Raw genomic sequence first — 13422 nt, 5'->3', positions numbered from 1 at the left:
CAGCTTCAATCCGGGGACCTTGGCCTACAGCCCCAATTTATGCAGTCGGCGACTCCGCGCGGCGGCCATCTTAAGAGCTGGGGGGAACTTCTCGGCTAAAACAGGCGAAACCCTCTTCAATCGGCCACGGATCGAGAAGTCCCCAGCATGACAGCCGCAGGGGAGCCTCCGGCACATCTTGTGGCAGTTGCAGCTTTTAACGGGGCCGCTGGCCGGTGTGAATCAGTTACGGAGCACTGGGCCAGCCGGAGCTCTCAGGAAGCCATGCCATTCGCGCTGGCTCCTAGCCACGCCCCTGAGGAGGTGGTTTATACTCATCCACAGTCAATATCTAGGAGGCAGGCTGCGGGTCAGGATGAGAGTTGGAGACAGAGTTGTGGAGTTTAAGGATGATTTGGGTATCATCGGCATAGCTGTAGCACAAGATATTGTGCAGACGGATGAATCCAGGGAGGGTGGACATATAGAGGTTGAATAGGAGAGCTGATAGACATGCGCCTTGCAGTACTTCAGTATTAAGTAGGTGAGCAGCCAAGACAAAAGGGGAGAGGAGGGTTATTTGTTTCCTGTTGTTCAGGAAGGAGGCAGTCAAGGAGGATTGAGTGGTTAATCGTGTCAAATGCTGCAGACAGGTCGAGGAGAATTAGTGCAGTGCATCCTGCAGAGTCTGCAGTGATCTGAAGATTGCCCAGATTGAGGCCAGAGTGGTTTTGGTTCCATGTCGCGGTCGGAAGCCTGATTGGGGTCAAGGAGGTTGTTGGATTCGACAGAAGGCGTTTAGTTGGGAGTATGCTGTTCGGTCAATGAGTTTTGCGAGGAATCTGGTTTTCGAGATGGGACAGTGGGTCAAGGGATGGTTTTTTAATAAGAGGCTTGACATGTGCAATTTTGAAGGCATCGGGAAATATTCTAGAGCTGAGGGAGTCATTTAGGATGGTTCTTGCATGCTCTCCTGTGCAGGTGGATGAGAATTTTCTTTGAGGACTGAGGCAGGTCAGGGGTCTATGGGGGAACCAGAAGGTTTGCTAGCAGATGGAAGGTCAATTAATTCTTCTCTGGAGATCGGATTGAAGGAGTCAGAGGTGCAAGTGGGTTTGATGAATTCAGATATGATTCTGTGGAGTTCTTTGCTGCTGTTTCCCCAGTTGAGAATCAGATTGTTCTAGTGGGCTTTTTTGGCTTTCCGGATTTCTGCTTTGTAGTTGTGATGGTGCAAGGCGTAAGTGGATCCGCTGAGACTGTTTTTTTCTGCTTGGCATTTACGCTCCAGGGAATTATTTAGTTTTTTGGCATTCCTCAGCTCAAGAGTGAACCATTTGGGAAATGGTCAGAGGCATGAGGAAGAGGGGTGCAAGGGGCTGAGTGGAATGAGTGAATCATTGAGCCATGAGTCGAAGGAGTCTATGGTTAAAGATCTGCCAGGGGGGGAATTGTGGGGGGTCCGAGAAGCAGGGGTTCGGGTAGGTCAGGGATGATCTTTAGTTTGTTCCAGCATTTGCAGTGAAGAGGGGAGGCAGGTTGGGGGTAGTGGCAGGCAAGAGGATGGAGAAAGGGATGACAAAGTGGTCAGACCAGATTAGTTGTAAGGGGGGTGCTAGATGTATCAGGTCATGGGAGCTGAAGATAGCATCAATGGTGTGCCCTTTTGAATGTGTTGGACCGTTCATGTGAAGGGAGAGGTTGAGTGCATCAAGATTGTCGACCAGTAAATGGGTCATGGGGTTGGTGGGGATGTCTAACCAGATATTGAAGTCTCCTAGGAGAGTCAGGGAGGGGTGGTTTACTTGAATGGTGGCTACAGAGTCACAGATGTTGGTTGTGAAATGTATGTCGTAACCCGGTGGTCTGTAAATGATTAGGAAGCTGTGGGAGAAAGGGAGAAGATCAGAGGTAATGAGAGTTTAACAAGGAGGGATTTGCATGATGGAATGCATGTCTGAGAATCAACAAGAGATGAGGAAGTGAGATTTGAAAAGGACTGCCACGCCGCCTCCTCTAGAGGGTCTGTTGAACGGGATAAGGGAGTAGCTGGGGGTGGGGGGGAATGCCTCATGTGCAACAGGGTCAAAGTCGTTGTCTGAGAACCAGGTTTCAGTGATAAAGACTAGGTCAGGTTTGTCAGAGGAGAGGAGGTTGAAGATGCCATGTTAGTTTTTCGCTACAGAGCGGGCATTAAAAAGGGTGCACTTGACTTCGGAGTGGGGTGCGGTCATGGAGGTTGTTGGGGTGCGAGGAGGAGATGCATGGGGGAATGGGAGGGCTGGGGTGCTCAAGGTCAGTGAGGCATGGAGATGAGGGGTGTTGGGGAAGAAGGGCGTCAGCGGGCTCCAGGTGACAAAGGGTGGAGGCAAGTCCATAGCAGCTGGCAAGAGTAGGTGGGCGGAGGAGGATATGTGAGGGGTGTGGGTGGAGACTAGAGGGCGCAGGCGAGTGGGCCGATGGTCATTGGGCAAGGAGGGATTTGGGGGGCAGAGAGTCTTGGTTGAGTCTCGAAGGGTTGGGCGGTCCGTTGTGCAGGGCGAGGCGTCAAGAGACAGGGGGTGGAAGCAGGGGACGAGGGCAGGGGTCGGGGGGGGAGTGTAGCGGGGATGGGGAGGGAGAGATTGGGAGGCTGGGTAGAGGACGAGAGGAGTAGACAGTCATGGAGGCGGACCAGGCTCGTTTTCTACTTTCCACGGGTTTCTGTGTAGTAGGGGTGTGAGAGAGGGTTGGGGTGGGGGGGGTCGTAGATTGAAGGAGATGCAGCTACTGTTCTTGCGAGGGCGAGACGTGCTGCTATTAGCGAGGGGAAAGGATATGGTGGGGGGGATGTTGCCAGGTGTCGAGGAGTGGTTAACAGGGAGGGCGGGGGGGATGTGCCTTTCTGTGATGGGTTAGGGGATGGGAACTCTGAGGTATGGGGGGAAGCAGGGGAGGGATGATTGCTGTTGGGTGGGAGGTAGGGGTTGAAGCGGGTGAAAGTTTGAGGTGTTTGGAGCGCCAGCGGGCTCCTCTGGCTTGGGAGTTCGACAGGGTGTGGGGTGTTATGGCCAGGGGTATTAGGGAGGTCTCAATAGCGGTCAGAGGGAGGGTGGCGAGTGATGAGTTTGGGTGGGAAGCAACGGGGGAGTGGGGTTCAGTGGAGGGAGGTGGTTGGCGTGCCAGAGTGTGGCCCTGATTTTCGAGTTTGAAAGGGGGCGCGGTGTCATGTCAAGGTGTATTGGAAGTGGTTAGAGGGAGGGTGGAGAGTGAGGAGTTTGGGTGGGGAGAGGAGGGTGGGGTGGGCTTCCGAGGAGGGAGGTGGTTGACGTGCCAGAGTGCAGCTCCGATTTCAGAGTTGGATGCGGGGTGGTGGTAGGAGATTGGACGAGTGGCATTATGCTGAGGTGAGGTGGACAAGGGGATTTCTACAGGTGTGCTCAGGGGGCTCGAGATGAGAGCTAGTGTGCTGGTGACGAGCAGTGGGGACTGAGTGAGGATGGGAGGGAGGGAGCTTGGGGTTCTAGGAATCTGGACGGTTGTGTCATGGGTACAAGGCATGTAGTCGGGGCAAGCTGGGTGGATGCTTGACAGGCCTGGCATAGGCACACAAAAAACCCATAGCAGATACAGTCTTTTAATTCCTTCCTGGTGTTTGTACCAACTTCCTGGTTGCTACTTCCTGTTGCCAAACAGGAAGTGCATGAGCTCTCTAGTGTTTGGGTGTGACTGGCTATATAAGCCACACCCACGATTCTTCCAGTGTTTCGTGTTGCTTTCTGTAAGCTGCATCAGCAACACACTCACCGTGCTCCGGCTTACCTGCTCTGGATAATTCTGCTTATCTGCTCCGGATCAACCTGCTTCTGCTTACCTGCTCCGGATCAACCTGCTTCTGCTTACCTGCTCCGGATCAACCTCTGTGCTTTCTCCACGCCGCAGCTTTCCCTGGACACGAGGTGAAACCTACACCGGCACCTGTAAGCACATGAAGATCTTTCATTAGAGCGCTCGCTCCAGTAATGCTGCGCATACTCACAGAATCTTCCCACTACGCTGGAATCCAGGTTCGTAGTCCGAGCGCCCAAATTCCTGCAAAAGAAAGGAGACACATTACTTACTGCGCTCACTCCAGTAACGCTGTGCATACCTACCGAATTTCCTGCAAAAGAAGGAGAGACATTACTTACTGCGCTTGCTTCAGTAACGCTGTGCATACTTACCAAAGCCTCAGTGCATACTTACCGGACCTCCGAGGCTCTCCAGTAGCGCTGAACCCAGACTCGTGGTGCAAGCACTCCATAATCCACTCCTGCAAGGAAAAGGAGAGACATTACTAGGTGCGCTCTAACCTATAACGCAGCGCATACCTACCGGCGGTTCTGAGTTCTACACGCAGCGCTACTCACCCAAGATACCTTTGGCAAAATTAAGACAATTCGGACAATACCGGACTTTCAAAATCCACCGTGCAACGTTCCCCTTGTGGAAAGGACTTTCTTGCTAGTGAAGAAACAAGCACATTGAACACTCTGCCTCGATGTGAAGGCATATAACAGCGTGTGGCAACAGAACTCGGCAAACAGACATTGGCATCATCCCTACGAGTGTAGGGCTGTGAATCTCTCATAGAATCGCGCCCCTGTGAATGCAGGATGGAGTGCACACCCCACTAAAAACCAAGGTAAGGGGACATCACAGCACATAGTAGAGAGAAGGGAAGGGGCCCAGGGGAATCAGGTGAACCCAGGTCTGATTGTGCATCTTATATTTGACAGGTGTTCCTCCGGGTGAAACAGGGGAAGTGAGAACTCTGGGTCAAAGGAGGCTCATCCATTGCTCCTGCAGAGACACAGGTGAGTGTGACAGGTTGTGAGAGGTGGATATTTGCGAGACGGGGCAGCCATCTAGATATGACAGTCTTACTAGGTAGAATGCAACACAGTACATTTTCAGTGTGCTATCTAGATTTGAGATAGGCTAAGAGGGTGGAATGCAACACAGTATATCTTGGGCACAATACCTAGATGTGACACAATCTTAGGAGGCAGAGTACAACACAGGAATCTTTGAGTGCACTATTTAGTTGTGACACAGTCACAGTAGAATGCTACTTGTTGCACTTTCCAGTAATCTTTGGGTGCACTATGCCCATCTGACACAGCCTAAGAGGTAGAATACTACTCTGTAAGCTTTCAGGATACTATCTAGAAGTGACAGAATATTAGGAGGTAGAGTACAGCGCAGTAAATTTCAGTGCGTTATCTAGATGTGACACAGTCTTAAGAGGCAGAGTACAACACACCAATCTAGATGTGACACATTAATCTTTGAGCGTACTATCTCGATGTGATACAGTCTAAAGCGGTAGAATGCTACACATTACACTTTCTAATAATCTTTCAGCGTGCTATCTGGGTGTGACAGTCTCGGTAGGCAGGAGTTGCTGCAATCAGGAAGGAGACAACGAGGGGGTGCAGGTATGGATACAGGTGCTCAGAATACTTTAGTTTCCACAAATCGGGCCAAAATGGATCATGCTAAACATTTGCTGTTCCCCAAAAGCCTCAGTCTGGCTCAACTGGGCAGAAAAACAATATTCTATACTAACTAGGCCGGGGTGGGAATCATTGAGTACCGGCTCAAAATACAGGTGGTTGGCCATTGCTGAACTAAAAGGGAGATCCAAAGTGGACGACTGCAGCTTTGGGAAGTACTAACACGTGCTTGACAGGGTTACAATTGGTAGAGAGCCAGAGGTTCCCACTCAGGAGTTTGTGGATGACTTGGAATTGTTAAGGAGCATGCACAGGGCCATCGTGATATATGCAATGCTGAAGGAGGAGATGGATGACCAAGTCCTGGCAGTATTGTTCCAGGGTTTGCGAAGAGAGGTGGCCATGGTGAATGGCTCTCATAGTGCCTTAGGACTGAATATACATCCTCAGACCTAAGTATTAGAGCATGTCAGGCAACGTTATTACATTGTGCCTATCAGATGCCCAAGAGGATGTTCTGAGAAGGGGCAGCAGAGGCAGGCACATGTTGGGAATGCAAACATGCGAGGAGCATGTTGATAGACATGCTATGGAACTGTGAGAGGGTCAGAGAATTACAGAACAGAGTCAAAGAAGACATCTCCAGAGTACTCTTGGTGGCAGTGTTGGATACGTGTGGTGTGAGATGCTCGTATTGGGAGCAGATGAAGATTTGGATCAGTTATCTCAGAGTGAGAATCTGATTAAGGAGAGGAACAATGCTGGCCCAGAAACAGATTTAGAAGGTGTAAAAGTTGACCCTGCACTCATCTGTGTAAGAGAAGTGTTCAAAGATCTGTAAAACTCATGTTGCTGGTGAACACATGTAGGGTGGTCTGAGGCTCCTTCGAGGAGCGTTTCAGTAGAACAGCCTGCTTAATAACCACTAACCCATTAAGATACCTGCTAGAAAATGTGCACTCAACATTTAAAGCTTCTGCCATTTTCTCTAATTGCGTAGGTTTTTCCATTTTAAATTAGGCCTGCATATGATAAACACCAATAAATCTTTAATGCAAAAAATAATTGTCGCTTGATCGGTAATGCAAAGTAAGTGTTGGATGGCAGGTCTCACCTTCATTACCCTGTCTGCTGAGCTCGATGACAGACTTATCCAGCGAAAGGTATCGGTGAATGTGTGCAGCTGCCTGCTCATAATCCTCATTCCGCAAAGCTGTCTGAACGCCATCCATGCAGAACTTCAGGTCCAGAATGTCATCGGCTCGTTGGATGGCCTGGTACAGTCGGTTCTGCAAAAGGTTCAAACAATTAGATTCCCCAGAGCCATTCACTGAATATTGTAAACTAGTGAACTGCAGTACCTGGGATTACAGCTATATGTATTCAAAAATGCATTCCTATTTAACAAAAGGATTCTCTCTACACAATGGGGTAAGCATCAGAACATGTTGTGGATGCCAAGCACATCCAGAGAACAATAGAACAAAAATAAATAATAATGATTGAATGTAATTACAGGCATGTGTGCCGCCGAATGGAAGCCCGGTGCACCAGTAGCTAAATTAATTTTTTGTTCTCCATCTATAGCATTTAATCACAATGTGGAAATCCCAGATTAAAAACCAAAATCAAAAAAAGTAATTTTCACAACCTCAATTTAAATTTATGCTCTGGGCAGCACGGTTTACACTATATACCCTGTATGTTTCTCCTCAGGTCAGTAACCTTGAGTGGGTGTGTGGAACACCAGGTTAGTGGAGGGTTCTATTAATTTGCAGGTAGCACAGCATGGCTGTACCAGCGGGATGCACCTACCTAGCCCCACCCGCCCGGGATGAATGGGTGGGATGTCTGGGATCTGGAATACAAAAGTTCATTTTTTTGCATAGGAAACATCCGGCAAAGACTGAATGTGAAACTGTACTTAGAGTGTTGCTGCCAAAATCCTAGAACCTTTACGATCTCAATCCATAAATATGGAGGGTATGCCACACAAAGTGGTTGTCATATGGTAAATGACTTAAATGCAGCAACAGCGGAATCCTGCTGAAGAATCCTCATAAACCGTTGATCAGTATGAGACCAGTCCTCATCTTAACACAACACACTGAAACAAAGTCAGCTGTCACGCCATCCAATGCTCACCATCTACGTTCAAGGACATAACCAGACCATGGGATAGAAGACCCACAAAAACCAGGTTCAATTCTGTGAAGATATAAGAGTGTGGTGCTGTTGCCGCCACTGAATTTCCAAGAACATTTGTATTACCCAGTGCAATCTTCCTTTGATGTTCATGCTCGCTAGAGTGCCTATACACCTGTTGGTAGCTAGCCTTAGTGTGACAGTACCACGGTCATAAGAGTAGGGTCTCTTTTGGAAGGAAGTTCTGCACTAACGCAACATTGAGAAATACTCGTGGCCCTGGTACAGCATGGTTTCCAACTTTGATGAAGAACAAAGCCAATGCAGCTTCAGGGACATGTAGAATAATTCCAACAGTCCCTTGCCCTTAGGAGATGAGCATTTAAAAGCTGGGGCTTGCTCACATCCTAAGAAACCAAGTTGTGAGATACCAACCTGAGATTTTGACATCTGTAAGCGGACAAAAGCAGTGCCGAGATTATCCGGTGACTAAGCATTTGACTTTTTGGGACCAGACCTTGATTTTAGCACCCACTTCTTCACAAGCAAGACCAAACATCTTAGAACCACAAAGTAGCAGGTTATGTGATGAATCCTGCAGAATCCTCACAAAATCCCCATCTAAAGTCTCTGTGCCATGTGGCCATGGGAAGGCAACCGCTACCTGATCTTAACCCTGGGGGTGGTATTAGCCGGGTGGATCACCTGGGAGAAGGCTTCAAAAGCAACAGGAGGACTCAGTTAGGAGAGATGCTGTAGTTGTCCTCCTCAGAGAGGGAGATTTTTATGGTGTGTGTGAAGGCATCATGAAGTAATGCACAGACAAAAGATTCATTTTTTGCAACAAAAAGGTTTTATTTTCCTTAACGTTCAGGATGCCGTAAGGCCTTTCGGACCCTATGCTAAGGTGGGATTTCTCTACCTAAAGAAAACTAAGGATAGTCTGTGAGTAAGTTCAACTCAAAAGTCTGTATGTGTCCAAAACCTATACTTGCCCTCGCAACTAGATATATACAACGTACAGGGATGTCAGCAGCAAAAGAAAGAGTTCAAAACAAAGTTCTGAGCTTCTTCCAGCCCCTGGCTTATACTCTGCTTCCGCTTCCCCAAGTTCAGAACAGTTCCAAAAGGCCTAGGGGATCCCTTCCCCAAGAAGTCAGCTCCTCCAGCTTAAAAATTAAAATCAGTTCAAATCTCCTGGCTTTCAACACAGTTCCAATTCAACTCCTTAGTCATCCAAGCTTTTCAATTGTTCAAATGGGTTGGTCTTTCTGCCTTTCTCATGCACTTCAGCAACCGTTGCACAATACACACTTCTTTACCCTTGCTTTCCTTGGCTCTTTCCAAGTAGGGGTCACTCAGTCTAGGCACAGTTGTCAGATGACACGGTCCACCCATCACAGGTCACGCAACCGATAACCTTAGGCAGTTTGTTATGCTCCTGTATTCTTCAGGCTTTCGCCAACACAGGTTTTTTCTTTCTGAACAGGTGTCCATGGCCAACACTTCAAGTTATCCCTGGCAGACTCTTGGCTTTGCCACAATATGCATCTCATACAATTTTATCTGTGGTGTCCACCACCTTGCTTTCCCTTTATTCATAATTGTTCACCACTTGCTTTTGTCTCGTAAGGTATTCACATATGCTCATCATATCTTTCAGTTAGTTCGGTATCAAATAATTTTGGTTGCACTTCTCCAAAGTATTTACAACACTTTGCATCTTATTCGGTATTCCAAAATACTTGGTTTGGACTTTCACAACAATTGTAATAATTTTCAGTGCATTCGGCATTCGTATATGCTTGTTTCCAGCCCACAAAGCACCCATGTATGAGTGTCCCTTCTTTACACTCGCTGGTATGCCATCGCTCCTCCAGATGTCTCAGTTCCGCTTCCTGGCTTCTTTTTTCTCCGGTTTTTCCTTGCTTAAGCCCCGGCGAGCAGTGCTAACCACCCTGGAATAATGCAGCATGTAGCTCGGTGTTCCCTCAGCAAAAGCTTCAGAGATCACCTCACTCTCTCAGCGGCCAGCGGCAATCTGGAGGCATTTGTGCCTCACAGCTCTTGCTGTGGACACCAGGCAGGGAGGACAGTAGACTTCTCGACTCTCCCATTGCCATCTTTGGCCTCAGCGCCTTTCTCACACTCCTGCTCAGGATGGCTTCCCTCTAGCCGGTTCCTCTCCAGCCTGCTCTGCTTCTGCAAGCCAAGTCTCGCTCTCCAGGCCGTCTCTCTTCCAGCCTTCCCGCTCTTTCTGCTGTGCGGTCACCCATTTTATTCCCCTGTGACTTGTTAAAAGGTTGCAGTTTTAAGTCATTCACTTCAATTGCCTGACCATGGACTATGCACATACCCCATTCGGGGAATATCACTATTGGTTACTCTTCGTTCTTTCATTGATTGCACTTTGGGTGTCTTCAGTGTACTTTTTGACTGGTGGTGGTAGATCATGGCAGAAATAGATACCATTTCTTTTAAGGAAGCCCAAATCTCGGAACTTATAGAAAGTCCTTCCTTCTTTGAAAACTTGCAGCTACCTACACAAAATCAAGGGTCATCAGGTGAGGCTCTTCTTAGATTAAAAAATAAATAGTTCCACACAGAAATGCATGGCCATATATTAAAGGAATATTTAAGATCCAGTATCATTCCGCAAGGACTACAAGTAAAAATTACCCCGTGTCTTTTTCTAGACGATAAGGATTATAAGGTGGCATTTAGCCAGGTGACCACAAAGTGCAGCCGTGATTTATTAGTTTTAACTATCATGGCCGCCCAAAGAGTCAGTTCTACGATCCTTGAAACATACAAGAAAAAGTTTTTTTGACAAATACTTTGATCACAGAGGCAAAACAACAAGTGGAACAAATTAATAAATCCCTTCAAGATTTTAAGACTCTAACGATTGAAAAGAAGACTACTAAACTAAAGAAAGTTATCTCCCTCTTTAAGAAAGAACAGGTCTACCCATATTTGGCGGATGATTTCAATCCCCAAACGGCTTGGAAGAATAATTCCAGCTGGTGTACAGGTGGACCAAATGTCAACTACCCTAACAAAAAAAGATGGGTGACTTTTTCAGATACCTCGTCTAATAGTTCCGGTAATGATGAGTCTAAAAATCAATCCTTGAGTGACAACCCTTTGAGGAAGGGGCGGCCGAAGAGGCCGCAGAAATGCCCCCCAAGGGCGAATGACTCACAACATGCCCCCGCAGAACCCCTAGGGGCAGGGCATGATGCATCGCAACTTTCAAACTCGCAATCGTGCTTACAGGTGGTAAATTAACAGTCCAGTGTTCCTGAGCAGACACTACCCATCTTCAATCTTTCTTCACGTATTCTTACATCAGCGGAAATTTCTATCTTGGAACAGGGTTTATCATTTGTTCCCTCTCAGAATCCCAGTGCGATGTCAATAATAAATGAAATCAAGGATTTTCTAAGAAAATTGAGACTACGTCTCTACTTCAGAATAATGTTATATCCAGAGAACAAAACATTTCGGGGTTATCTAGACCATCCACGTTCACTCCCAATTCGCATGACTTGCCCTCAGAGGTGATCATTTTTGAAAAGTTGGTTCTAAAAGAAAATGGAACAAGTAATTCGGTATCCAAGAACACAATCTGGACCAAATTTGAAATTACAAGAGTTCCAGGCAATACAGACATTAGCTGATGATCCCTCGATAGTAATTAAGGCTGCAGATAAAGGCGGGGGTATAGTGGCCTGGGAAGCAACCAAATATGACCAAGAAGTCTTGCGACTTCTGTCTATCCCAGGCCACTATATTCGGATTAGCCATGATCCATCCAAATCTATCAAGGATACGATTCTGGCACTCACAGAGGAAGGTAACCATGGAGGGTTTCTTTTGATAAAAGAATCTGAATATATTAACTTTTCAGAGGAGCGAACGCCCCTGTTTTACATCATGGCAAAAATACATAAAAATATTGAAAATCCTCCAGGTCGGCCCATAGTCTCCGGCTGTGGTTCCGTACTTGAACCAATATCAAAATACATCGATTTTTTCACAAAATCTTTGGCCATGGCTACTCCCACCTTTTTACTGGACTCACGAGATGTAATTAACCTGGTTGAATTAAAACCATTCGATCCATCTACACAAATATTGGTCTCCCTGGATATTGAGGCGTTATATACAAACATACCTCAAGACAGAGCAATTCTCAGTTTAAGAACTATTTTAGATAGGAGACCACTCCCCCACATCGTGCCAACAGAATTTCTGTGTAAAGCAGCTCAATTGGTTTTGACCAATAGCTTCTTTAAATTCAAGGATGAATTCTTTCTACAAAGTAAAGGGACTGGCCATGGGGTGTACTTTCGCCCCAAATTTGGCCATAATCTTTATGTCCCTACTTGAGGAAGAAGAAATTCTGCACATCTCGAATCCGTTTAGAGAAAAAAAATCAAGATATATCGTTGATACATCGACGATATAATCACGATCTGGGAAGGATCCATGGAAGCATTGCTGTCGTTTGTGGAATGGCTCAATAAAGTGGACACAGACATCCATTTCACTTTTGAGCACTCCACGTCCAGAATTGCATTCCTGGACCTATCAATTTTTACTGATGGAGGTCTCCTCCATACGGAACTACACAGAAAAGTGACTGAACGAAATACAACACTCAAATATGAGAGTCAACATCCGGCAAATCTTCTGCACAATTTGCCATATGGCATGTTCTTGCAATTACGTCGCAACTGTACACAATAATTTTACAAAACATGCACTGGTCTTGGAACAAAGATTATTGGAACGGGGTTACCCCAAAAGACTCAAAACAATCCAGAAAAAGAGCCTGTATTGCAAATAGAGAGGCCCTATTGCTACCCAAAGCCCAACCACAGAAAAAAAGAAGAACTAGTATGCGTATCACCTTTTTGTCAACATAGTGAAGCCATAAAAGGCATCATATTAAAAAACTGGCGCATTTTAAATGCATCAGGAACTATGTTACCCAAACCTCTCTTTGCATTTAAAAAGAGTAAAAACCTAAAACAGAAAATCACACGCGCCAGCAGAAGTAATTTCAAACCTGCCATGATACGGGATTTTAATCAAAATCTGGTTTTCGGGCATAATCCATGCACCACCTGTGTGGCTTGTAAGTTTAAAAAAAAAACGACTTTGTTCTTCATGCAACAAAAAAACTGGGACCTCAGGACCTTTACGACTTGCAAAAGTAAAAACATAATCTACGCAATTCGGTGCCCATGTCAAAAAATGTACATTGGAAAAACGACCCGGGAAGTGAGTACCAGGATCAATGAGCACCGTTCGAAAATAAAAACTCGCAACCTCAATGCACCGATGGTGATCCATTATGTGGAGATGGGCCACAAAGCAGATCAAATGGAATGGTTTTGTGTGGAAAAGGTTTTTGGTCATAACCCCACTCAAATCCTAAAAAAATCTAGCCTACAAAGAAGAACTATGGATTTTTAATCTAAAAACATTGATTCAGGGGTTAAACACTTTGGAACCCGAGTATTCAGGCACTTAATATCCTTTTCTGATCTGTTTCATCTTATTAATTTTCCATTTTTCCCTGTTCCCATGCAGTGGGTCAGGCACCGATGCTCACTGGAATGTTTGAGTCTTTTCGTTGACATGGTAACTCGATTCGCTTTGCCTTCGAGGCATGCCGCGTGTTGCTGTTCCGTGACAGACGTCTGGGTCACGTGTACTGTTATTGTGCATTTGCGGGGAGGTCCAAATTGTCTGCCGAGCAATGCACACTTCCTGGGTTCGGCTTGGGGCTGGACATTTTTTCAATTTA

General features: G+C 46.5%; 1 protein-coding gene across 1 annotated transcript in view; it reads right to left on the bottom strand.

Annotated features, from left to right (window-relative positions):
- COG4 (component of oligomeric golgi complex 4) overlaps window positions 1-13422 on the bottom strand; it is a 984804-nt gene that overhangs the window by 781686 nt on the left and 189696 nt on the right. The window contains exon 4 of the mRNA XM_069654962.1: window positions 6571-6745. Coding sequence (XP_069511063.1) covers window positions 6571-6745 — 175 coding nt within the window. The remainder of the gene's footprint in view (window positions 1-6570; window positions 6746-13422) is intronic.

The sequence above is a fragment of the Ambystoma mexicanum genome, chromosome 1p (assembly GCF_040938575.1).
Source record: "Ambystoma mexicanum isolate Mex_15411 chromosome 1p, UKY_AmexF1_1, whole genome shotgun sequence".
Lineage (NCBI taxonomy): Eukaryota > Metazoa > Chordata > Amphibia > Caudata > Ambystomatidae > Ambystoma > Ambystoma mexicanum.
Note: the sequence above shows the minus strand (reverse complement) of the source record. Positions and strands in the feature narration are given on the sequence as shown.